We start from the raw sequence: 25,657 nt of genomic DNA on the forward strand, positions 1-25,657 counted from the left end.
TATCACCATCACTACTATCATCACCACCACCACCACCACCACCACCAGCACCACCATCACTACCATCACCACCACCACAATCATCACCACCACCACCATCATCACTATCACCACAATCACCAGCACCATTACCACCATCATCACCATAAACACCACCACCAGGACCACCATCACCACCACCACCAGCACCCCTTGGGGACTGAGGTCCACCCAGGTGGAGAGTAGAGGGCACAGGGCTGAGCCTCAGGGGCTCTGACATGACCCTGATGTGCTGCATGACCTTGGGCACGTCATGTTCTCTCTCTGGGTCCCCACTTCCTCATGGGGACCACAGAACAATCCCTGCCGGCAGCTCACAGGGCACAGGGATGGCCAAGAGAGCTCACCAAGGGAGATGCTTTGAAAACTGTCGGCAGAAAACCTCCTCAGAACTCAGGACATCAGAGCTGAGTTCAGAGGCCCTGAACCCAATTCCCCAGATGTTTTGTGAAATCAAGGCCCTAGGGGAAGGCAGGTCCCAGGAAGAGGAAACACCATGGTCCCCCTAGAGCCCAGTGGATGCTGTCCCGTCAGGCAGGACAGTGGAGGGCTCCTGCCACTACTCACAACCCGGTCACTGTCTCCAGGAAAGCTCAGCCACCCTTCCCCCGCCAGCCACATCGACCTCCCAGTGCCCGATCTTGGGCAGCAGCCAGGCAGTCAGTTCCGATTATCGGCTGACATCGTGCTGCCTGCAGAGTCCCCACTCAGCTCCATGGGCAGTGAGTGACCTTGAGTCCTTGCTCCCTGTTCCACACTTCTACTCAATGGGACAGGAGCAGATAGCGGGGAGTGCCTGGAGGCGCGTCCACACACTCAACAGGCATGTTACTGCTCAAACATGAGCTCTCCTCCACATCTCGCCACACCTGCCCAGGCGGCCTCAAAAACCCACTGGCCACAATCAGAATGGAGAGCAGGCTGGGAGCCCTGTGGCCCTGGGGAAAGGGAATTTGGGGTGGAGAGTGAGCAGGGATTTGGGGCCTTAAGGCCTGACGGGGGGTCTGGGGAAGGCTGTGGCCTGGCCTGCAGGTCTGAGGGTAGACAAGGAAGCCAGGAAGCGCAGGCAGAGGGGGCACACACAGCTGGGGAGGGAACTCAGGCTGGCATTGCCAGGGAACACGTTCAGGGGAGGGACAGCAGGAACCGGGCCCCACCCCCTGTGTTTGTGCAGCATGGACATAGCATGAGTGTGTGGGGTGGCCTCAGGAACCTGTGGTGGCCTTGGAGGGGCCACAGCAGGGCTGGGTCTGTGGCAAAGGCGGAGGTGACTGGGAAGGTGAGGACAAAGGGAGGGAGGGGCTCCCGCGACCCCACCCGTGACCTCGAGGGGAAGAGGCGTGGGACGCAGGAGCCATGGCCGCCCGTGCCCAGCACCTGCGCGGCACCCACCTCCACACGGACACGTAGATGATGACCAGCATGAGCAGGGTGAGAGAGGACACGCCACAGCCCACGATGAGCGTCACGGACGGCAGAGTCACCTTCTCCATGTTCTGCGGGGAGCCAGAAGAGACCGCGGGGAGTGAGGCAGCCCGCACGCCTACTAGGCAGACCCAAAGACTGAGGCCTGAGAGCCCACAGCCCTGGGTCACACCCCCAGCGTCCAACCCAGCCCCTCCTCCACCTCCCCGCCCGCCCCCTGCAGAGGAGGGGTTTCCTCTCCAGCCCAGGCCCTCGAGAACTCCCTTTCAGGGCTGTGCTCCGTGAGGATGGGCCCTTTGCCCATGCCCCACAGTCATAAGCCAAGCCCGATGGCAGATAAGCCTTTGCCGCCATCATGGCAGGCGCCAGCCCCGCACTGCAGACGGGCCAGGGAGGTGCCAGGTCCAGGCCCACCCACCCACACAGTCCTCTCAGGCCCAGGCTTTGAGAAACCCAGGGGCAGCAGCCACTTTGGCTCTGGCCCACCCCATCCGAGATGCCATCCAGCCAGGCCCTGACACCCCACACCCACCCGTCCCTCCACAGCCCCGACACAACCCAACCAGCTTCCTTGCACCGAAGCCCTCCCCCCCACCCCCCCCTCTGCTTCACAGGTGACTCTGTGTCACCTCCATAGCCCCTCAGTCCCCTGCAGCCTCTAGGCCCAGCCGCCAGCCCTGGCCCCAGTCTTCCCCACCTCTAGCCCTGCCCTGTGAGCTCTTCTCCAGCCACGGCAGGGTTGGGGAGGTTATCAGCGCACTGGAGGGCACCTCTGCCCTGCTCAGAGGCAGGAGAGTATGGGAGCTGGGGTGTCATCCGGGTGCTGGGGTGACCCGAATAAAGTGGGCCCTTCCTCCTCACCACCTGGGGGGTAGTTTAGGTGACTGCCCCTCCCTAGGGAGGGCCCCCATTCCTCACTGACTCTTCTGCCCTGGGCATTGTCCAAATGCCCCACCCAGCTCTGCAAAGGCCACTGGACTGGCCCTGGCCCTGCCCCTGGCCAGCCTGCCTTTCCTGAAGAGAATGACCCTAGCCCCCGAGGCCCCCTGGGTCCCCTCAGGGCTCTTCCCCAGCGGTGCCCCCAGAAGACTCTTCCCCACTTGACATGACTGTGCCTCTGGCCACTGCACTCAGCTCATCCCCTCCTCAAAAGGGCCTGGGCCGGTGACAGATCCCGTCATTCCTGACTCCGTGGCCCTGCACAGCCCCAGTACGCCAGGCCTGAGGACAGACAGGGAAGTCCGGTGGCTGAAGGGCATGCACAGGTGGGGAGGGGCCTCAGGCTGGCATCGCTTCTGTGTGGATGAATTCACCCTGAGCAACTGCTCAACCCATGGCCCGAGTCATAAGCCAGGCTGAACCACCATGCCTGAGGCTTGCTGGCACACGGCAGGTGGGTGTATGCCTCGGGGGCATGAACACAGGCTCCCTGCACACAGAGCTTCCAGACGACTGGAGAACTCAGGAGAAAGGGGGTGCAGTCCGTCTCCAGGCCCTCGGAAGGAGGCAGAGGTGGTCAACTGGGCAGGAAGGCGAGGCCTGGGGAGAAGGGGGCGATTCGGGGACCCCTCACCCTGAAGCTGACGTCTTCCTGGCCCCCGCCCCAAGTCTGCTGACCCTGGCACGTTGCACTGTCTCCTAAAGCCCCGCGCAGCCCTTCTTGCCCCTCAAAGTGCTCAATGTCCCCTGAGCCAGCCCAGCTGCCCTGCGGCCCCACTCACCCCAGCCTGGGCTCCCCCTTCCCCTCAGTCCCCACACTGCTCTGTGCCCTCCATCATGAACATACTGCTCCTGCAGCCTGTACTGCCCTTCTCTGCGTTGCCTCCTCCAGGCAGCCTTCCCTGCCTCCCAGGCCCTGCTGGCATCCCCCTGATCCAGTCCAAAGCTAGATGTGGCTACTATCCCCACAGCCGAGTGTCCTCCATGTCCCCGAGCCCCCGAGGGCCCTGCCCAGCAGAGATGCTCAGTCGACATCATGAGCCAGATGAATGAAGATGGGGAAGGCAGAATCCTGAAAAATGGGGGAACTTGTCCAAGATCACCAGGTGGCACAGCAGAGGGTCCGGCTCAAACACAAACCTTGGTTTCCAGACTCAGAGCAGGGCCCTGGGGATCGGGGGCTCAGCATCTTTGCCAAGACTCCTGGCTCAGCCTAGCTCGCCTCTGCCCTGGCTGGGTAACCTCAGGGTCCCACCTGCCCCAGCCTTGTTCTCTGCGGGCTGCCTCGCTGCCATCTCCCTGGGCCAACCCCGTCCTCCTGCCCTCCTGGGCATGCCTGCCCCAGCTCCCAGCAGTCTGCACTTCTGCCTCCATGAAGCCAGCCGCCTGCTGGTCTGCGAGGCCGAGGGCTGCAGCAGCCTTACCTGAATCAGAGTGTGATGGTGGAGCCCTGGGGAGTGCCATTCGAAGCCCCTGTCTGGTGAGGGTCTTGCCCTTCGAGGACTCCCTATCCCCCACACCCCCTTGCTCCTCCCACCCCTAGCTCCTCCGAACGCCACTCCAGGCCAAAATGAGGCCTAAGTTCGCCCACTTGAGGCTCTGTCCTTGGGATGGTACAGGCCACACCCCTGATGTGCACAGACACACGCACCTGGGGCCCACACACACACACCTGGGGCCTCCTGACACACACCTGGGGCCCGCACACATGCACGCACCTGGGGCCTGCACAGACACATGACTGATACCTCCCACACCTGGCACTTGCCTCCAGGGCCAAGCTGTGCTGCCCAAGCATGCCAGGTGCCACAGCTCCAGCTGTGCCTCCCGGGAACGAGAGTCGCCTTCTCTTCGTGTGCAGAAGTACTTCCAACCCACTAGGCTTTCAAAAGCCACTGCCTCCAGACAGGCCCCTTGAACTACCCCAGGTAGCGTTGCTCACCTCAGTTGTCTAAACTACGCTCTGGGAGGGCAAGATGGGGATGGTGATGCTGTGCCCGGCAGGGAGCTCTGCTCAGCACCACTCCTGCATGCCACAGCCTGGAGCTCAGGCCTCAAACCGGTGGCCCTCTGGGATTGAAGTCCCATCACCCGATCACCCAGTAATTCTCCCATCAAAACTCACCCGCCAGCTCTCCCCCCGGCCCGCCTGATCCCTCCCAGCCTGGCCCATCAGTCACCAGTAATTTTACCAGTGCAGAGCTGAGGCCCAGGGCCAGGAGGCCAGCTGGATAGGGGCAGGTGGGAGACAGGGTGACCCCAGTAAATATTTCCAAGACACTGTGCTGGCCTGAGGCCGGCCGGCCACGAAGATCACAGGCGGCCGAGGAAGTGTCTTGCGCCTGCTCTGAGGCTGGCTCGGGCCCAGGCCTCTGTGGCCATCTGCTTCCGCCTGCCCTCGTTAGGCCTGGCAGCCGCAAGCCCGCCAGCTCTCCCACTGGTCCACCTGATCTCTCTCCTCCCTGCCTGGCCCATCGGTCACTCCTGACGGCCCTTGCTCAGCAGGTTCCAGGCGATGGAGAAGGGATGGGTGGTGGCCTGGGCAGGCCCAGGGGTCCGAGGCCTTGCTAGGAGGGGTAGACCAAGACCGGCCTCAACTCACGCCAAGGGGATGCAGAGCCAGGCTGGGCCTCTGCCGGAGACTGGCCCAAGCCAGGCACAGCTCAGCCCAGGCCCTCGCACATGCCAGGTCCCCTGCCCTGCAAGCCTTCCCTGAACTTCAGGCGCCTGGCTCTCCTCTCAGCAGAGAAGTCACCACTTCACAGAAGCCCTCCCTGCACACTAGGTCTGAACCAGCCGGCCCCTCTCACCAGTGGTTTTTCCTGGGGTGATGGAGTGTCTGCCAGTTTCCACCACATGAACTCCCACTCCCAATCTCCTCCTGAACCCAATATCCACACTATGCCCCCTAAGGACTCATTTCTACCCACAGTACCACCTTCGTCCTGCCACTGCCCCAACACCATCTATGGCTCCCAAATGCCCACAAAACTAATTCCTGTCTCTAGTCATAGACTAAACCCTGAACCCCATCATACACTGACCCCGACCCAGATCATACCCGAGCCCCAATTCTCATCACACCCTGGGCCCTGAACCCAGCCTCACACTAAACCCTGACCCAAATATATTCTGAGCCTTGATCTCGGTCATACTCTAAGCCCTGATCCCGGTCACATATTGAGCCCTGAGCCCAGTCACACCCTGAGCCTTGATCCCAGTCAGGCTGTGAGTCTTGATCTTGGGCACACACTGAGCTGATTCAGGTCACGTGCTGAAACCTGACCATGATCACACCCTGAAACCTGACCCTGGTCATACACTGAGCCCGAACCTGGTTGCAAATGAACTGTGACCCTAGTCACAACCTTCCAATACAGTCTGAAGCACATCACAGAAGTAATACCAACAACAACTGTCCTTTTCAGACTGTTTACTACATGCCAGACTATGTCAAGTGCCATAAATATATCACCTAGTTCAGTCCCCACCACTCCGAGACAGGTGGCATCATCCGCCTCACAGGTGTGACTCAGAGTGGTTACTCAACCTTCCGGCCGTCGTAGGCCTGCAGCGGCAGAGCCCGCATCTGCGCAGTCCGCATCTGCACCGACACCCTGGCTCCAGGCCAGCTCTAGAGGAGGACTCCTGGGTCTCATCTCCCCTTGATCTACCACCCTGGCCGGATCTCATCCCACCCTGGCTCCCAGGGTGCCCACGTACCCGCCTCTACCACCATCTCAGGCCCCTGTCCTGGTCAGCAGCCCCTGCAGGCCACTCTGAACCCCCAATGCCAGAGCCTCTGCCCACTCAGACCAGAGTCCCCATGCCCAACGTGTCCATCCAACTCCAGCAAGGCCAAGCTGGGCAGCACCCCTCTCTCTCCCTGCCCAGCCAAGCTCACTTCTGGCCACCTCCCCAGCTGCCAGCTGGGCTCACATTCCTCACTCCTGCTGGGACCCCTGGGTAGCCAAGCCCGACTGTTCTCTTACTTCCCAGCCTGCCATCAGTCCATTCTGTACCTGGCTCCTGGAGGAAGCTCAGGCTTCCCCCAGCCCCGCAGGCCTTGCTAGCCACCGGTCTCTCTGCCTCTCCTGCCTGCTGAGCCCACGCCTGTACCCACTTCCCCGCAGCTTAATGCCTTCCTCATCCTGCAATGGCTGCTACTCACCCTACAATGCTCGGCTGGCAAACTCCTGCACATCCCTCAGGATCCCACTCCAAGCCTCAGCCCCGTGCACTTCTCCCCCACTACATTCAGGAGGAGAGGAGGCTGTGGCCATGCACCCAGAGCCCACCCACAGCCTTCCTCCTTTCCGCCTGGGCGGCTGCAGACCTCTGTGTGCACACACCTGCTTCCCATGTCAGCCCACCCCATATCCACCCCAGCCCACAGCCCTCAGAGGGGTCAGCACGGTGGACACAGGAACACGCCAGGGACAGGCTGCACCCAGAGGGCAGTCTCCCTTCACTCTCGGCCTCTCCCTGCCCAGCATCAAAGGCACCAGCCCTTGCTGGAGCTGTGGTGTGGAAAGGAGAGGAAGACCCCAAGGGGCTCTGGTGCCAGGGAGTACCTGCTGGAGGTTGCAGCCACTCTGGCTTCTTCCTGGCACTCCGGCTCTCAGCTCACACCCCTGCTGGTGCCCAGAGCCCAAACTGAGCCACATAGTCTGCCCTTGTGGCAGAGCCAACCACCCTCCCATCGCACAGATGAGGACACTGAGGCTCCCAGGGTCCAGGCAGCCTGCCCTCAGTCCCGTGGCTCTGTGGACACTGTCAGCCCCTGTGCCCTGGCCTCAAGTGTCCTGTCTGGGATGGGGGACAGGGCACCCAACATGCCTGCTGGCATCCTGCCCTGTGAACACCAGCGTGGGAGGGCTGGGCTAACACTAGAAGCTTCCCCCGACAGCAGCCGCAAACCCCCTGCCAAACAAGGCCCAGGACTGTCCATCTGGCTGCCTCTACCCCCGCCCCCCGCTGCCAGCCCACAAAGAGACCACTTCCTCCTCCTCATACACTGGGGTACATAGTGGGGCTCCTCCTGGAAAGGCCCCTCGGCATCAAGTCCCCCACTGCTGAAATTTCAGGAGCACCTCCTTCGGCCCATGTACCCGCCCCTCTCTGAACAAGTTCCCTAAGCCAGGCCCACTCAGGAGCTCAGCCTGGTGACCGACTGGGAGGCCACTGCCTGGGGACTGCCCCATTCCTGGGACTCTCTCCGAGTCATCTGTGTCCCTCCTCACAGCCGGTCCTGGGCAGTCCAGGTCCCCTCCCTTCTACAGGTGAGGAAACTGAGGCTCAGAGGGACTTAAGGGGGAGCCAGCCCAGGGTCACAATGTGTCAGAGGCAAGCCTGTGTTTCCAGACTCCAACACTGACCTGCTGCAGGCCTGACACTGGGCTGGGAGAAGGGGCAGACGGGGCACACAGCACACCAGGGTCCCTCCTGCCCAGGTCCTCCTCGAACACCCACAGGAAGAGCAACACCCGGAGACCAGAGGCTGGGCTGTGTCTTGCCTGGTCCAGCCTCGCAGGGGCCCAAAAAGGCCACCCAGTGAAAGCCATAATGTCTGTGGCCTTCTACACAGAAGGCCGCCTCTTCCAGGGAGCCTCTGGGATGGCCCTTCGGACTGCTGCCTGCTGGGCTGTCTGCAGAACCAGCAGCATTAACAGTCTCGCTTGAGGGGACAGCCCGAGCAGGGGTGCACCAGGGTTAGGGACACAGACCCCTGTCCAGCCCAGACTCATCCAAGACCTTGAGTAAGGCCCTCTCTCTGGGCCTCAGTTTCCCTGTCAACGGAAGATTTTACTGGCAATGGCCTCGAGGGTCCCGTCTGGCTCTGGCACTGTGGGAGACCCCAGCTGCCAACATTACCTGCCCTCCACTTTCCAGAGAACACAGCCGGGAGGCCGAAGTGTCCTCCAAGAGGCTGGGCGCTACCTTCTACATCGAACCCAGGGTTCCCCAAGGGTCAGCAATGCCATCTCCAACACCCAGGAAGGACAGGCCCCCTCCGAGGGCATCCTCCACCCCTACGGCCCCCGGGGCTTCCACACGAGGTCTGGGCGGAGGTACCTGGTGAGCATACGCCCAAGGCCCTTTCCTGCTCTGTGGGCTGTCGTGGGCCTGGGCCTGGGCTCCAGCAGAGGGCTGCGGCCCACCTCAGGCCAGGGGGTGCAACTTGGCCGGCCCGAAGCAGGAGAGCCCACCCACCCCAGGGAGCTGCGCCCAGCACCCAGGGCCCCTGCCAGCAGCTGGCCCCAGATGCCGTCTCCATAGAAACGGGCAACCCCCACAAGAATCACAGGAACAAAAAGGAGGCCCCGAGGTGCTGAGGCCTGGGGGGCGGTGGATCTGGGCCAGGGCCCCTGCCTGGGGCCACCGCCACCTCCACGGACCAGGCTCTACTTGGGGTGGGTCGAAGGGCTCTGCCAAGGCGGCAGCTCCTCCTCCTCCCTCTCCCTGGCAGGCGGGGAGGACCAAGGGAAGGGGTAGCCCCTCCACAAGCGACGCCTCCCAGCCCCCCGGCTCAGAACCCAGCCTCTCCCCAGGCCTAGGCTCCCTCGGAGATCCCGGGCCTCCAGGCCAGGAGAGATGGGACCCACCCATCAGTCACTTTCCAGGGGTCCGGCTCCTCCCAGACCCGTCCCCAACTCCACACTGTCACCCGCTCCCTCGGCGCCCACCCACCCTCTCCAGAGGCGCATGGACCCCGCCGCCCGGGCCAGGCCACGGCGGCTGCAGGGCGCAGCGACCCCTCCGGGACAGGACGGGTGCGGGCCCTCCCCACCCGCAGGCCCGCCGGCAGCCCCCGCCCGAGCCCCTTCCCGCGCCCCTGCCCGGCGCCCCTCCCGCCGGCCCGGCCGGGGTCTCACCGCGTCGGCGCTGAGCTGGGCTAAGATGGCGAAGGTGGAGAGTCGGTCACAGAGGCAGCGCGTCCGGAGGGCGTCGAGGGGCACCGTGCGGCAGCCGCGCCACGACCAGGGCCCGAGCTGCGGGGGGGCGGAGGAGGAGGGTCTGGGGGCGGGCGGGACACGGGAGGAAGACAGGCGGAGCGTCAGCGGCGGCGGGGACGCGGGCGCCCCGGCCCCCGAGCGGCGGCTCCGCGCCCCGGCCCCGGCCCGGGTCCGCCGCCCCGCACCTGCGCCCGCAGCCGCGCGCCCGCCCGCCCGCCGCCGCCAGGCCCCGCGGCCCGGGCGCCCATGCCGCGCTCCGCGCCCGCCGCCGCCGCCGCCGCCGCCGAGAGCCGCGGAGCGCAGCCCGAGGGAGCGCCGGGCGGGGGAGCCAAGCGAGCGGGGGCGGGGCGGGGCGGGGGGCGAGAGCTGGCCCGGGGCCCGGCAGCCGCCCGCCCCGCGCCCCCGCCGCCCCCAGCTCCTCCGGGGCCCGCGCCCCCGGCCCGCGCGGGAGGGAGGGGCAGGCCCGGAGGGGCGCGTGGGCGCACGTGGAGCGGGGAGGGTGCGAGCCGGGTGTGGCCTGGGGGCGCGGGGCGGGTAGAAGCGCGGCGAGGGGCAGCTCCGGAGCTCTCCGGCCCCGCGGCCCAGGGAGCCAGCTGGAGCTGACGACCTTGGGACCGCTCCATCCCCCACAGCCACCTCCCCCGGGCCTCATCACCCCTGGTGGCTGCGGCTCATCTCCTGGGACAGACACAGTCTTCCCCGCGGGGAGGTTTGCCACTGGAAACTTCCCTCTGCGGTCTGACCCAGCCGCCCGCTGTCTACGGGCCGCGACTGCCCCGGTTTTCATCTAAGCACGCATTTAAGCACAGGACTTGTTACTTAGGGCACCAGGGACTGACCTGCTCTGCAAACCCCTCCTCCTCTTCTCCACCCCCAACCTCCTCCTCCTATTCTTCCTCCTCCACCTCCTCCTCTTCCTCCTCCGCCTCCTCTTCCTCCTCCTCCTGCTTTGGAGCCGAATTCCCCCACCTTTCAAGGCAGCCCTCCTGTCCGGAAGCCACCGTGTCTCTCCTTCACAGACCTGGCCCTGGAGCCGGGCCTGCCTTCCTACCTGCTGGGTCTTGGCTTCCAGAAAGTGCCCAGGGGGCCCTCTCTGAGGCTGAGTCCCCAGCCCCACCCAGGGTCCTGCCTGCCTGGTGAAGGAGGGACTCCAGGCCTCCTGAAGAGATGAGCCCCAACAGCTTGTGGGTGCAGCTCTGCAGCTGCAGGAGCCCCAGCTGCTGGTCTCCTTCCAAAGCCACGGCTGAAAAGGCCTCACCCCTCCCTAAGTAGCTGGGACCCAGCCCCTGCCCCCAGACTTCAGGAGAAAAGCCCAAGTCCAGGGTCTTCCTATGGTCTGCCCTAGAGCCTTCATGCTGCAGTTTTACCCTATTCCCCGCCCAGGAATGAGTGCGGCAAGGTGCCTTGCAGCTCACCTCTTCCATCCCGCCCCACTGTACCAACGGGGGACTGAGGCTAGGAGCCAGAAGGAACCTGCCCCCGTGACCTGTGGACTGGCGCTCTCTCCAGCCCGCTATCCCTAGAGGAGCCTGCAGAGCCGCCCACACACGCAGCCCTGACCCCGCACACACAAAAAGCCTGGGCGAGCCGCCTCTGATCAGACACCTGGCTTTGAACTGTGCCTCGGCTGTGTCCTAGCTATGTGACCTTGGGGAGTTACCTATATCACCTATTGCTTCAGTCTCCTCCTCTTTAAAATGGGGGTGGGGGTGTCCAGAGGGAAGCACCCAGTCCCCTCTGGACAGTGCCGAGTGGCACAGGGCCGGGCTCAGAGCATGCATGGGGGGGTAACCAGTGCCCATGTCTGATAACCCAGAGCAGTCTCTATTGAATTGGGGCTGTAGCTCAATCTCCTTCAGCAGCAGCACTTCCTGAGATTTGGGCCCAGGGGAGAAGGGACATGCAGTGAGCTGGCCGGCCAGGGAGACCCCTGAGAATGCCCTCAGCATGTGCTTTTATTTCTTGCATCTTCTCCGCCTCCTGGGGGAAGGACCTGCTCCTGTTTTACAGGGAAGGAAAACTGTGGCAGAGATCACAGACAAGGCAAAGCTGAGAGGAGGCCTGGGAGCCGGCCTCAGGCTCTGCAGGGCTGGCTCTGGGCTGGGTGGCCCCGGGAAGACCCCTCCCCTCTCAAGTGCAGTGTGAGGCCAGGTTCTTGTTTCAGGGTGCCAGGGTTTAGAAGCACGAGGCTCACTCATCTCCAGGACCCTCTGTAAAAGGAAGCCACAGAGGCACGTGGGAGCCTGGAAGGGCCCTGCAGCACCTTCCAGAGTGCAGAGGCTCAGAGGATGCCTCTGTCTGCGCCGGGGGGCCTCAGCCCATGTGACCTTCACAGGCTCCAAAGGGCAGCCACCCACCACACCTACCAGCCACTGCAATGGTGGCCAGGGACCCAGGCTGCTCTGCATCCCTAACACAGGATGGCCCAAAAATCACAGACCTGGGGCAGAGACCCTTCCACCCTCTCCCTGAGCAGAGTGCAGATCCTGGTAACCACAGAATAGAATCCAGGCCCCAGGTGGGCTTTAGGGCTATGGAGGGAACAGGAAAGGGAGTATGGGGTCCCTGGAAAGTCCTGGTGCTCCAAGTGACACCCCAGATCCTACATCCTGACCAGAGGGTTTTCCAAGGTCTCATTCAGGTGCACAATGAACATCCACTCACCACCTGTGTCCATCCCCCACACCCTCCAGGGCAGAAGGCCACTGTCGCCACGTTGCAGACGAGCAGGTGGGGCAGGGGCCTGAGACCCACGCTGGACACAGAGCCACTGAGCTCTGGCTGGTGGCTGTGCAGCAAGGGAAGCTTGGGTAACTCCCAGGAAGCCTGCATTGACTAAGTTTATTTCCTGGCTTGGGATGGGTCTCAGGTTGTACCTGACGGTCCCTTGCAGACCTGCAGTTCAAGTCAAGGTTCAGATGTAGGCCCTGGGTGGGAGAGGGCATGTAGCCAGACATAAAAACTGGAATCCAGACCCACTGCTGCCTTGCTGTGTGATGTTGGATAATCACTGCCTCCCTGAGCCTCCCTCTCTCACCGAGAGGGCCCATCCCTGTGCCTGGGGAAGGGTGTGCGGTTGTGGTCTATACCTGCCAGCCTTTGACCAGACACCAAGACGGCCGGCACAGTACAGGCCAGAGGGCACCCCAGGAAGAGTCCTGCAGACCAGACCGCTTTTCTCTGTGCAGCTGATACTGGGTTCCAGTCACAGCTCCGCTTCTCACGGGCCAGGCACAGCACAACCCAGGCCAGGCACAGCACAACCTCAGCCCTCTGCTCTGAGCAGTGGGCCCTGGAACCCAGCTGCCCACCTGCCTGAGGGTTGCTGGGAGCACTTCGAGGGTGCAGGGAGCCGGGCTGGCTGGGGCCAGCAGCCTGGCTGGTTCCCAGCCGCACTGGCCAGTCTGCAGGGCGCCAGGCTGACAGCTGCCCGCCACTGCCTGGGAGAAGACCAGCCTAGGAGCCAGCGCCCGGCCCCCAGGGCTCCTGCTGTGGGTGCTGATTCGCTTATCAGCCTCTGGGGCAGGGAGAGAGATGGGCTGCTACCTACTCTGCTGAGGGTCAGGCTATGGAGGGCCCAAGAAGGCACTTGCCCCTGGCCCAGAGAGCCGGCTGGTCAGGCTGGCAGCTCTGGAAGCAGGCAGCTCCTGGCCATTCTGTAAGGGCCTGGATCCTGGGGTGGGGTTCACTGGGACCCTGCAGGCCTGCAATGCAGGTGCCCCCTCTCAGCCTCTCCACCTCCTCCGTCCTCCTGGCTCCACAGGCCTTGGCAATGTGTGTCAGGGGAACAGCTTCCCAACACGCAGCCCAGGGACAGGGACCCTCTTCTCGCCCTTCCCTGCACCTCCACGATAATGGCTTCCACTCGGTGCTAAGGGCTTTCTGGCAGTTTATCATTTGATTTCTGCAGGAACCCTTAGGCCAGCTTTGTAGATAAAGAAACCAAGGCTCAGAGAGGCAGCGATTGTTCAAGGTCACACAGCAAGGCAACAGTGGGCCTGGAATCCAGTTTTTGTGTGTCTGGCTGCATGCCCCCTCCCACCCAGGGCCTACAACATCTCAACCTTGACTGAACTGCAAGTCTGCAAGGGACTCTCAGAGGCAACCTGAGACCCATCCGAAGCTGGGAAATAAACTCAGCCAATGCAGGTTTCCTGGGAGTTACCCAAGCCTCCCTTGCTGCACTAGACCTCAGCCAAGGACTGGCCTTTAGCAGGACAGATGGAAGGGTGGGCCCTGACCTGAGACCCTTGTGTGCATCTTAGATACATGTTGACTTTGGAAAGGTGGGAAATTTGGCCTCAGACCTCCCTCTTTCAACAATATCTCTAGGATGCATCCTCTTGTACAAGATCCTGACTTACAACAGCTGGAAGTTCCCCTGAAAGTCTGACTGAAATCCTTCCTGCTGCATGGGGCACCTGTTCCCATCTCTGCAAACAGGCCAGTCATTCCCGTCTCGCACACAGCCACTGCTCCCGCACGTGGGAGACCATTTGCCATCTCTCGTCTAAGCTACAGAAACTTGGAATATCTGGGTCACAGAGCGAGGTCCCCTCCTGAGCCCAGGCCTGAGGAATCTGGGTCAGTTACACCTGCTCCCCACCCCCACGGGTCCAGGGTGAGAGCAGGAGCTGGGGCAGTGACACCACCCAGGACCAGCTGAACAGGGCCCTGGCTATAGCAGGCCACCTTCCTGCCCAAGAGTGGGGACCTAGAGGGACCTGGGACCCTCAGACGGGAATCCCAGAGCAGGGCTGTGCCTTTCCCCTTAGATAGGGCCCCATGACAGGTCCAGCCACTGCCCACCCCTCTGCAGACCACCAGTGACCGCCACCATCAGGACTCCTCCCACTTGGCTCCTGCCAAGGTCGCCAAGGACCTCCATGCCAAGAAACCCAAGGGACAAGTTCTGGTTCCGTTTACTCCACCTCGGAGTCGCCCAGGTGCTCATCAGCACTGTGCTTGCACATGTGGCCCCAGGGGCACATTCTGGTGCATGACAGTCCCACAGGAGCCCACAGCTGCACACTAAGGCAGGGCGCACAGCCAGGATGCCTGTGCGTGAATGAATGGGGAAGGCATGGCCAGCCCGCCACTGCTCACCTGGAGCCTTGGGTCCCCCTTCACCTCACCCACCTCCCTGCAGCTGCCCACCAGCAAATCCCACCAGCCTTTGTCTGAAAATGCATGGAGAGCCCCACAGTGCCCACCCTCCACGGCCACCACCCGTGCCTCTGGCTACTGTGGCTGCTGCCCTTTGCCCTTCTTCGCCTGGCTTCCCAGGGTGCCAGTCATTTGAAATATGTCAGGCCACATGGCCCTCAGCTTCGAGCCTTCCAGCGGTTCCCTCTTTACCCAGAGCAAAGGCCACAGTGCTCGCAGGGCCCACAGGGACTGGCCCCAACCTCCCTCACCCAACCTCCCAACTCTCCCCTCCACCACAGTCCCGTCAGTAACCTTGGCTCCCAGCAGACCCCTCCAAACCCAGTAATGGCTGCAGCTCCCAGGCAGCCCCCAATCCAGTGTGGATCCCCACCTTACGTCGCCCTCAGCCCCAGTGCAGGGCCACAACCTTGTCCCTATGTCCTAGGGAGGGTAGCTCAGAGAAGGCCTCCCCAGCTAGCTAGTGGGGAAGGGCCTGGGCCCAGCCCTGCTCGGGCAGCCCCCACAGGCACCTCCCCTGAGCCCGGGACAGGTAGGAGGCCTTGGGAGAGCCCACCGTGGCTCCTGTGCTCTTGGGGCCCCTGCCCTGCACCCCTGGCAAGCGCCCAGATGATGCTTGTCCAGCCCGGCAGGGGGTCCAGCAGCCAGGTCTATTCTCACCCTCGGAGTTCAGCTGCCCCTCCTGTGAAGTGTGCCCAGATCCTCACCCCACACCGGTCCATGGGATGGCAGAGCACGGTGCCCGCACAGGGCCTACTCATTCACGGGACACCAGGGGACAGTGAGCCCACCTACCCACCCACCCACCAAGCCAGAGCCTTCACTGCATTCACGATGCCTCCTGCCGGCCCACGAAGCAGGTGCTATTATGGGACTGTGCGCTGTCGGGGTCCCCTTGGATTTGATGGGCTAATTCACACTCTAGTGTGAATGACTCACAGGGTGTCCTCCCACACAACAGAAAGAAGCCAGGAGTGGGCACAGCACACTGCAGTGGGGGAGTTCAGGCGCTAGGCAGGGAGTGGAAATGGTGTCTCTGCAGGCAGGGTCTTCAGCTTCTAGGCCTGGCCTCCCCAGTGCCCCTTAAACCAACACGTGGCTTGGTTACACCTGGGTACAAGCCCCTTAGTCATGCTTCATCCGGCAGGAGTGCCTGCCTCCCACCTCTGCCCATTGACTTCTCGGCCATAGATCAAGACTGGCATTGCGTCCTCCTCCAGGAAGTCTACCTGGATAACCAGACTTCTCCCCTTCCCTTCCATGAGCTCCTGGGCATTGCTCCTGACCCTCGGCCAGACCCTTCCCTACTGCTGTGCTGGGCTCCCCTCCCTGTGTTCTACCTCCCCCAGCAGCCACAGCCGCCCGTGACCATCCCAGTGGGCCCTCCCTTGACCCTGGTGGCCTTGCCTGCACAGGCCAGCCCAGCAGGTAGCCCAGCAAGCACATGCCCTCTGCCGCCTCCAGGCCTTGGTCCTGGCTGGCCCCCTGGCCACAGGCCCCAGGTCCTCTGTGACTCAGCCTCTCTCTCCAGGTTCCCTGAGCCACTGCCTCCCCTAAGAAGCCTCCTTGCCTCGCCCCCCATTGCCCAGCCCCTGTCTGGCTGCTGGTCTGTGAGGATCTCCAGGGCAGGCCTGGGTCAGCTCTAGCCCCTCCCAGCTCGGGGCCTAGGGGCAATTGCCTGGGGTCCTGAGGGGATACTGGTCGCTGTGACCCATTGACTCTGGCATTTGAACACCTGCCTGACCTGGGTCTTACTGAGCCCAGCTTGCCAGATGACGCTGGAGCCTGCTCAGGCCAGGCGCACTGCCTATGGGGCTGGCTGGGCTTCTCCCAGAGCTGCCCATGTCTGAGCCTCCCTCAGCACCGACAGGTCCACAACCAGGGCCTCCAGGCCTTCTCATGTTCCTCACAATGCAAGATGCCAATCTCCTGGCTCCCACCCGGCGCCGCCACACTGAGTCAGGGCTCCTGGCCACGGGCTACCCCTGGGCTGGAAACCCAGCCCTCCCCAGGGTCCGGCAGCTCTTCTCCTGACCTACTTACCCACCTGGGCAGAGGCACAGAGGCCCCAGGCTGTCTGCCAGGCAGAATGGGGCTCCTGAAGAGGGCAGGGTGCTGGCTGCCCAGTATGGCAGAGAAGTGACCTGGCACAGGAGGGCTGGGGTCCTGCAGGGCTGCTCAGCCTTCTGCCCCTCCCCAGCAGGAGGCTGGCACTCAGAAGCCTGCCCCGAGCCCTCTCCCCTCATGCAGACCCGCACCTGCTGCACCTGCAGCCCTGCTCTGCCTGGACTGTCACCTACCCCTGCTGGCGGGGGGCCACTGCCCAGACCTCACACCCTTTTACGCTCCAGCCATTGGTACCCAGTGGGAAGGTCAAAGGGCCAGCACAGTCCCTCACTCAGCAAGTGCCTCCCTGGCCTGGCCTGTGCCAGGCCCTGTACTGGGCACTGGGCACCCCTACGAGATCTGCCCTGGCTCTAGCAGATCCCAAACCTTCCCCCATTAGAGTCAGCCCAGCCTCACCTCCTCCCAGACCGCCATGACCTCGGAAGCGTTCCCTTGGCTCTCCTGCCCATTTCCTCACCCACCTGACCTGCTATCTGCATGGCTACTGGGCTCTGGCTCCTTAACTGTGTCATGGGCGGGTCTCACTTCCCTTTGGGGACTTGGGCTGCAATTTCACCTAAGAGCTGGGCCTACCACCACCACGACTTGTCACCACAGCCTCCACCCTCATAGCTACTGCTGAGGCCAATCACTATTAACACCATCAACAATAAAACCAGGACCACTACTGTCACCATCGCCACCACCCCCCCATGTTGTCACCATCGCCACCACCATCCCCCATGTGTTATCAACACCATCATTACCACCAGGTCCCACCCCCACTACCAACAATACCATCAGCCGTCATCAGACCACAGTCATTATCTCAAGACACGATCATCAGCATCATGCCATCAACAATACTGTCACTACCACCACCCACTCCATCATCATCAATAACACAACCATTGCTACCACACCTTCACCACCATCGATGACACCATCAACATCATAAATACCACTCTTTCTTCCACCACATCACAACCACCACCACTACCAACCCCATCATCAGCACCAAAACCACACACTACCAACAATGCCATCCTCACTACCATCAGCCCCAGCATCATCACCACCACCCCCATCTTCACTACAACCACCACCCCATCATCAAAACCACACAATCATCAGTACCACCACCCTGTCATCACCACCACCACCTCTGCCTCCATCCTCAAAACCACACAACCATCACTGACACCACCCCACCATCACCATCATCACTGTCATCATCAAAACCACACAATCATTACCACCACCCCATCATCACCACCACCACCATCACCACCACCACCACCACCACCATCACCACCACTGTCATTAAAACCACACAACCATTACTACCACCACCCCATCATCACCACCACCACCACCATCACCATCACTATGCCACCATCACCATTACCACTGTCATCATCAAAACCACACAATTACCACCACCCCATCATCACCACCACCACCACCGTCACCACCACCACTACCACCACCATCACCATCACTACCACCACCGTCATCAAAATCACACAACCATTACTACCACCACCCCATCATCACCACCACCACTCCATCATCACCCCCACCACCCTACCTCCATCCTCAAAACCACACAACCATTACTACCACTCCATCATCACCACCACCATCCATAATCACCACCCCCACCCCACCTCCATCATCAAAACCTCCATCATCAAAACACAGCCATCACTGCCACCATCCCACCATTACCATCACCACTGTCTTCATCAAAACCACACAATCATTACCACCACCCCATCATCACCACCACCACCACCACCACCACTACCACCACCATCACCATCACTACCACCACTGTCATCAAAATCACATAACCATTACTACCATCACCCCATCACCACCACCACTGCATCATCACCCCCACCACCCTACCTCCATCCTCAAAACCACACAATGATTACTACCACTCCATCATCACCACCACCACCCATAATCACCACCCCCACCCCACCTCCATCATCAAAACCACACAGCCATCACTGCCACTATCCCACCATCACCATCACCACTGTCTTCATCAAAACCACACAATCATTACCACCACCCCATCATCACCACCACCACCACCATCACCACCACCACTGTCATCATCAAAACCAAGCAACCATTACTACCACCACCTCATCATCACCACCACCATGACCACCATCACCATCACCACCACCACTGTCATCATCAAAATCACACAAGCATCACTACCACCATCCCATCACCACCACCATCCCATCATCACCACCACCACCACCCCATCTCCATCATCAAAACCACACAGCCATCACCACCACCACCTCACCATCGCCATCACCGCCACCACCATCACCACCACCACCATCACCCTCACCATTACCACCACCACCACTGTCATCATCAAAACCACACAACCATCACTACCACCATCCCATCATCACCACCACCATCCCACCTCCATCATCAAAACTACACAACCATCACTACCACTATCCCATCATCACTACCACCACCCCACTTCCATCATCAAAACCACATAAACATCAATACCACCACCCCATAATCACCACCACCCCCACCTCCATCATCAAAACTACACAACCATCACTACCACCACCATCACTATGACCACGACCGCCACCACCACTGTCATCATTCAAAACCACAAGTGATGATTGCATTACTACCATCACCTCCATCATCACTACCACCACCACCGCTGCCATTAACAGCACAGTCATTACCACCACTGCCACCACAACCGTCACCATTACTGTCCCTTTGCAGTCATCACAATGACCACCAGTCACCCATGGTCACCAACATCACTCTCCACTATGAGCACATTATCACCCTCGTCTCCAACACTGCCATTGTCTCATCAGAACCAGCTCCATCACTGTTCCTGGGACTGACACTAGCCTGATAATGACAACAAGCGTTTATCCCGTGCTCACCATGTCCAAGGCGCAGTGCAAGCAGAACCAGGCTGGCAGGAGGGACGGCCACCACCATCACCAGCAACAGGGCATCCACGCCATCACCACTGCCTGTCACACCCGACACCCCTGCCCTCCAGGAATCTCCAGGCTGACCCCACTCCCAAAGGTGCAGTCCTCTCTGGTAACCTCCAGATTGTTCCACCATCCCCTTGCTTCCAGGCACCTCTGCACCAAGGCAAGGTCAGAGAATGGACACTCACAACCACTCTGCCCCCCCTGCTCACGTGGAAGTCCTTTCTTTTGTCTACCTCATATCCTGCCTTCCCACATCCTTCAGAACAGTCAGTCACCACCCTCCCCCTCTGACCTCAGGGTAACACTGAGGGGCCTGGTAAGATGGGGCTTTGATGAAGCCTTTTCTGCTGCCCTAAATGAGCCATTGTGCTCCTGGGTAGAGGGACACGGGTGCTGAGCGGAAGAAGCTCACAGGCCCATCCCCATGGCTCGGACTCCTGCAGCCCCTCCACCTGCCCTTGCCCCAACGAGGCATGGCTGAGAGGAGCTCCCATGGTGGAGGAGGGCACGGGGGCGCGGTGGAGGAGCGGCACGGGGCGGAGGCGGAACACAAATGTCCAGTCTGCCTGCCCCGATCCCAGGCAGTGCCAGACGGGAGCCATGGGACTGGCGTCTTGCATTGTGAGGAACATGAAAAGCCCTGTGGGGCCCAGTCGCAGGCCTGTTGGTGCTGAGGGAACCTCAGACATGGCCCAGGAGCCAGCCCCACAGGCAGGGCACCAGGCCTAGGGCCAGCTGAGATGGCTGCCGGGGGCCATCTGGGTGCAAAGGAGCCGGGTGGGCATTGAGGAGTTGCTCCCCCTGGGCCCAAACCCATAAGCCTGCTGTGACCCCATTCTGAGCGCCGGCTTCTGGTCCAGGTCTGGGCCTATCTGGCTCTTCCAAGCTCCCGGCAGAAGGCCTGGTACGGAGCAGGCACCCAGGAAGTGGCAGCCCTCTCCTTGCACGCCCCCGCCACCCCCAGCTATTCTACCTCTGCTCACCTTCAGGGCCAGAGAGCTCACCCTGTCTGCTTCTAAAAGGCGGCATGAGGACGCAGGCAAGGGGCCCCTGGAGGCCCAGGGCCTGAGCAGACCCACCCACCCCAGCCGCTTCCAACCCCACATCTTGCAGACACCTTGCAGGCAGCCCTCCCACTGTGGCTCTTGGCCTCTGGGCCTTTGAGGCGCCTGGGGCCTGGAGTGGACTCCAGCTCCCTCTTCATAGTCGGTGCACGCTCCCTTCCTCTAGGAAGCCCACTCCCAGAACTGGCCCCAAATCCCAGCACACAGGTGGCCGTACCCCAAGTCTCCAGCCCCCAAGGGTGGCGCTCTGTTGAGCGGCTGCCTGCCGTCCTCTCAGAAGCCGTCCTGGACTTGGAGGGTAGGACGGTGCCCACCTGCTGAGTGGCCCTGTTCCTGTTCCTTAACAGTCACAGCAGCCTGGCTTTACAGACACAGAAGCCAAGACTAGAGAAGGGGAAGTCACCCACGGCCACCCTGCCAGTGAGGAACAGGGCTGGGGCTGGATCCCTGCCCCTCCCAACTGCCAAGCTACCCTGTGTGTGTGTGTGTGCCAGTGAGGGGCCTGCCTGGAGTGGGCATTCCCAGCCCACAGGCTCCCCCACTTGGCACAGCTGGGGCAGGTGGGGGATGGATGGCACTGCCCAGCAGGAACGGGGTGAGCAAAGGTCTAGCGCCTGTGGCTGGGGCAGGCCTGGGAGCCACAGTCAAGCTCCCAAGAGAGGGAGAGGGAGGCTGGGGCCCCGGGGAGGCAGTGGCACAGGGGTCTGGCAGGCAGCCTAGAGGGTCTGTTATGCCCACCAGTCCCCTCCTCCACTGCAGAAGCCCCTCCCAGCCATGTCTCATGGGGCTGCCACAGGCCATGCGTCTGGCAGACTTTCTCTAGAAGAAAAAGAATGGAGGCAGGAGGGGCAGTGTGGGCAGGGGAGGTGTCCGGGGAGTGGTAGGCAGGGGAGGTGCTGCAGCCCTGGGCCCTTGCTGGTGGCTGGTGGTCTCCAGTTGCCCAGGAAGCTCCCTGGATGGGGAGGAGGGCAGAGACTCTCACTGTATGGTCCCTCACCTCCTGTCCCATTGCATAGTTGAGGAAACTGAGGCCTGGGTGTTCACAGCCAGTGCGGTCAGATCCACGAATTCTGTGCTTGAGGGAGGGGCTGCCCTGGCTGCCAACCCCACCTGTAAGACTTGCATGCCCCCAGCCCTCAGGACACAGGGGCCCAAGCAGGCACCCGGGGCAACTCACAGCTGTGTCTTGGGCAGCCTGGGCTCTGAACCTCGCTCCTCAGAGGGCCCGCTCCCCACCTCTCATGGAGTGGGGAGCAGGTGGACTTTCCAGGGCCAGGCATCTCTGGTGGATGTCCTGTTAGGTACACGGCGTGGCACCTTGACAGTGAGCCCTTGCTGCCGTGGCCACATGTGTTCAGGGAATGAGTGCATGAGCCAATGAATGTGGAAGCCCCCAGCCCCAGAGAGGGAGTGACCCTGTTAAGATGGGGCACACTCGGACTCCCTGAACAAACACCTCCTGAGGGCTGCTGTGTGCCTGGAGCCACAGCAGAAACCCGGACCCTGCCCTGGGGGGCTCCTGCTCTGCTGGGGTAGGGCAGACAGAACACAAACACAGATCCAAGGATTCGCTGTGATCTGGGCCACTGCCAGGAAGAAAGAGACAGGGGTGGGGGGGGGCAGGGCAGTGGGCGGAGAGACCTGGAGCAGGTGGAGAAGAGGGCACTGGGCAGGGACAGATGGGGTCCCAGAGTTCCCGAGCAGGCCCTGTGGGGGAGTAAGAGGGCCTGGGGAAGGGCAGCTGAGAGGCCCCTGGGCTGGGCAGAAGAGCTGGGTCCATTCCCAGCTGCAGAGACCTTGGGCAGGCCCAGGGGTCTGTCCTGGACTGGGAGGAGGCTGGCCCACTCCAAGTTCAGGCCATAGGGACTTGCCTGCAACCGTGACCTTATGACCTGGTCCATTCCCTCCAGCTCTGAAAGCTGCCAGGAGCCCCTGAATGGGAGAGGACCCTGCACCCAGAAAGAACAGGCCCACACAGGCCTCTGCCAGCCCCTGCTGCCCCTACCCAAGGGCCAAGCAAGAGGACATTCAGAGAAGGGGCTGGTGCCAGGCCCAAGCTGCTGCAGGGGCAGAAGCTAGGCCAGGGTGGGCTCATCTCTGAGAGCAGCACTCCACCCCTTCCCTGTTCCCCAGGCCCCACCCAAGCTGGGACAGGCTCATCCTCCTCCTCCCTTCTCGATCATGGTGCAGATACTGAGCCTCTTCCCAGGCCACCAAGGAGGCCTCTGTGTTGGGCGCGTCCCCTCCCCCTGCACCCCTCCCCCAGCCTCCTCTGCCCCCATCAGGAACCGGCCGGCGTGGGAGAGACTGAGCTGGGAACCGGCTGCTGACAGCGACCCGGGGACCCTGCCAAGTCTTCCTTCCGCTTCCCCCCCTTGGCCTGCCCCCTCACTGCCCTCTCCAAGGAAACCAGGAAAGGGGTGGGCGACGGAGAGGCTCTTAAAGGGACCAGGATGCTCCCTTGGGCAGGGGTCCCAGGGAGGAACCAGAGTCTGGGTGCCGAGCCAGGACAGCCGAACCTGGCGGGGGCCCCACACGAGGCAGGGCTGGAGGCCCACACAGACCAGATGGGAACAACCCATGAGGTAGCCCTGGATCTGTCAGTGAGCACTCTGGGCCTCAGTCTCCTCAACTGTAAAATCGGTTAGTAAAGATGTGTCAGCCGAGAAAGCCTGTGTGCACTGAGTGAGGCAGCTCTCATGGTGCCTGGCCTGGGGCTGAGCTTCAGGAAAGGAGCCCAGCAAATATCCCTCTTACACGTCCTCCTTCCACACACGCCTGCCAGGAGGGGACCATGTCCGGCAGAACAAGGGTTCTGACAGCCTGCAAAGTAGGGAAACTCCCAACCCAGTTGGACAGGAGTTTCCTACAGGACTTCTCAGGGTCATTATGGTCAATACGGACCTGGGAGCACATGGAATGCTGCCCTTCCTAGAGCCATGAGGATGGGCTGGCTGCCAGCAGAACACCCCATAAACGCTAGGGTAGCATGGCAAGGGCTTCATGCCGGTGGCCCGGCTTCTACTAACATCCCCGCTCTGGGACCCCACTGAACCATGTTTCGAGCAAAGACAGAGTGCATGATCTCTCAGGATCTTGCTAACTCTGACTTTTATACTCTGTAAAACTCTAGGTTATTTACATTTTTTAGAGGAGTTTTAAAAGACTGAAAGATACTTGCCAACTCTCACGTGTGAAACACCCAAGGAGCTGTCCTTTCAGAACCACGGAACCTAACTCCCAGTGTGTGCTACTGGCCGCCATCAACTTCCTGTCACCCACCAGCGCATCCTTTTCTCCACCCATCATTCACTCATCCACTCGTGTATCCAGCCACCCACCCAGATATCCATACCTCCATCCACACATCCAGTCACCCGCACACCTATCCACCCACCTATTCACCCATCTACCCATCTATACATCCAGCCAGCCACCCACCCATACCTCCATCCACACATCCAGTCACCCGCACACCTATCCACCCACCTATTCACCCATCTACCCATCTACACATCCAGCCAGCCACCCACCCATACCTCCATCCACACATCCAGTCACCCGCACACCTATCCACCCACCTATTCACCCATCTACCCATCTACACATCCAGCCAGCCACCCACCCATACCTCCATCCACACATCCAGTCACCCGCACACCTATCCACCCACCTATTCACCCATCCACCCATCTACACATCCAGCCAGCCACCCACCCATACCTCTATCCACACATCTAGTCACCCACACACCTATCCACCCACCCATCTATTCACCCATCCACCCATCTACCATCTATACATCCAGCCAGCCACTCATCCATCCATCCATCCATCCATCCCTCCATCCACACATCCAGTCATTCATGTACCCATCCACCCACCCACCCACACACCATCCACCCATCCACCATCTGTCAATCCATCCATCCATCCATCCATCCCTCTATCCACACATCCAGTCATTCACACACCCACCCATCCACCCATTCACCTATTCACTCATCCACCCATCTACCATTTACACATCCATCCAACCACCCACCCACCCACTCAGGCATTATTCTACCCATCCATCTACTGATCCATCCATCCATCACCCACTTCTCCCCAATATATGTCCAAGTCTAACCCCCAGAACCTACAAATATGATTTTATTTGGAAACATGGCTTCTGTAGATGTAATTGAGTTAGGGATCTTGACTGATACCACACTGGGTTTGGGGGGGCATAGATCCATGACTGGGGTCCTTACAAGAAGAGGAAAGTACAGAGATACACAAGGCAGAAGGCCAGGACAAGATAGCAGCAGAGACTGGAGTGACGCCACCTCAAGCCAAGGAACACCAAGGATTTCCTAGAGCCACCAGAAGCTGGAAGAGGCAGGGAAGGAATCTTTCCTAGAGCCTTTGGAAGGAGCATGGCCCTACTAACACTTTGATTTCAAAATTCTGGCCATCAGAACTGGGAGATAATAGATACCTGTTTTAAACCACCCAGTTTGTGGTAATTTTGGCAGTTTGTTAGGGCAGCCCTAGGAAACTGATTCTCTATCCCTCCAGCCACCTTCCATCTTCTTTCCTTCTCTCAGTCCCATCCATCCACCCCTATCTCTAGCCTTCCATGCATGCTGTCATCCACAGTCCGCCCACCCACCCTTTCACATGCCATCCATCACTGGTCACTCACCCAGCCATGCGACTGTTCTTCCGCTGCTTCCCCATCCCCCAGCAACCCACAGCTGCACCCTGGGTGCATCTCTCTGGCAAACAGCCGGCTCCCACAGATTATCCACACCCCCGCTTGTCCACACTGCCTACCAAGAACCCCCTCGCACATCCATTTCTGCACTCAGCCACGTAATCACTGCCTTGCTCATAAACCACTGTTGATTCTCACTGGGTCAGCACTCAATCCTAGGGATACAGACATGAC

General features: G+C 61.0%; 1 protein-coding gene across 1 annotated transcript in view; it reads right to left on the reverse strand.

Annotated features, from left to right (window-relative positions):
- Positions 1 to 25,657, reverse strand: part of LOC105488412 (adhesion G protein-coupled receptor B1) — an 81,452-nt gene that overhangs the window by 25,797 nt on the left and 29,998 nt on the right. The window contains 2 exon segments of the mRNA XM_071067705.1: positions 1,432 to 1,535; positions 9,279 to 9,420. Of these exon segments, the coding sequence (XP_070923806.1) occupies positions 1,432 to 1,535; positions 9,279 to 9,420 (246 nt within the window).

Source organism: Macaca nemestrina, chromosome 8, assembly GCF_043159975.1.
Source record: "Macaca nemestrina isolate mMacNem1 chromosome 8, mMacNem.hap1, whole genome shotgun sequence".
NCBI lineage: Eukaryota > Metazoa > Chordata > Mammalia > Primates > Cercopithecidae > Macaca > Macaca nemestrina.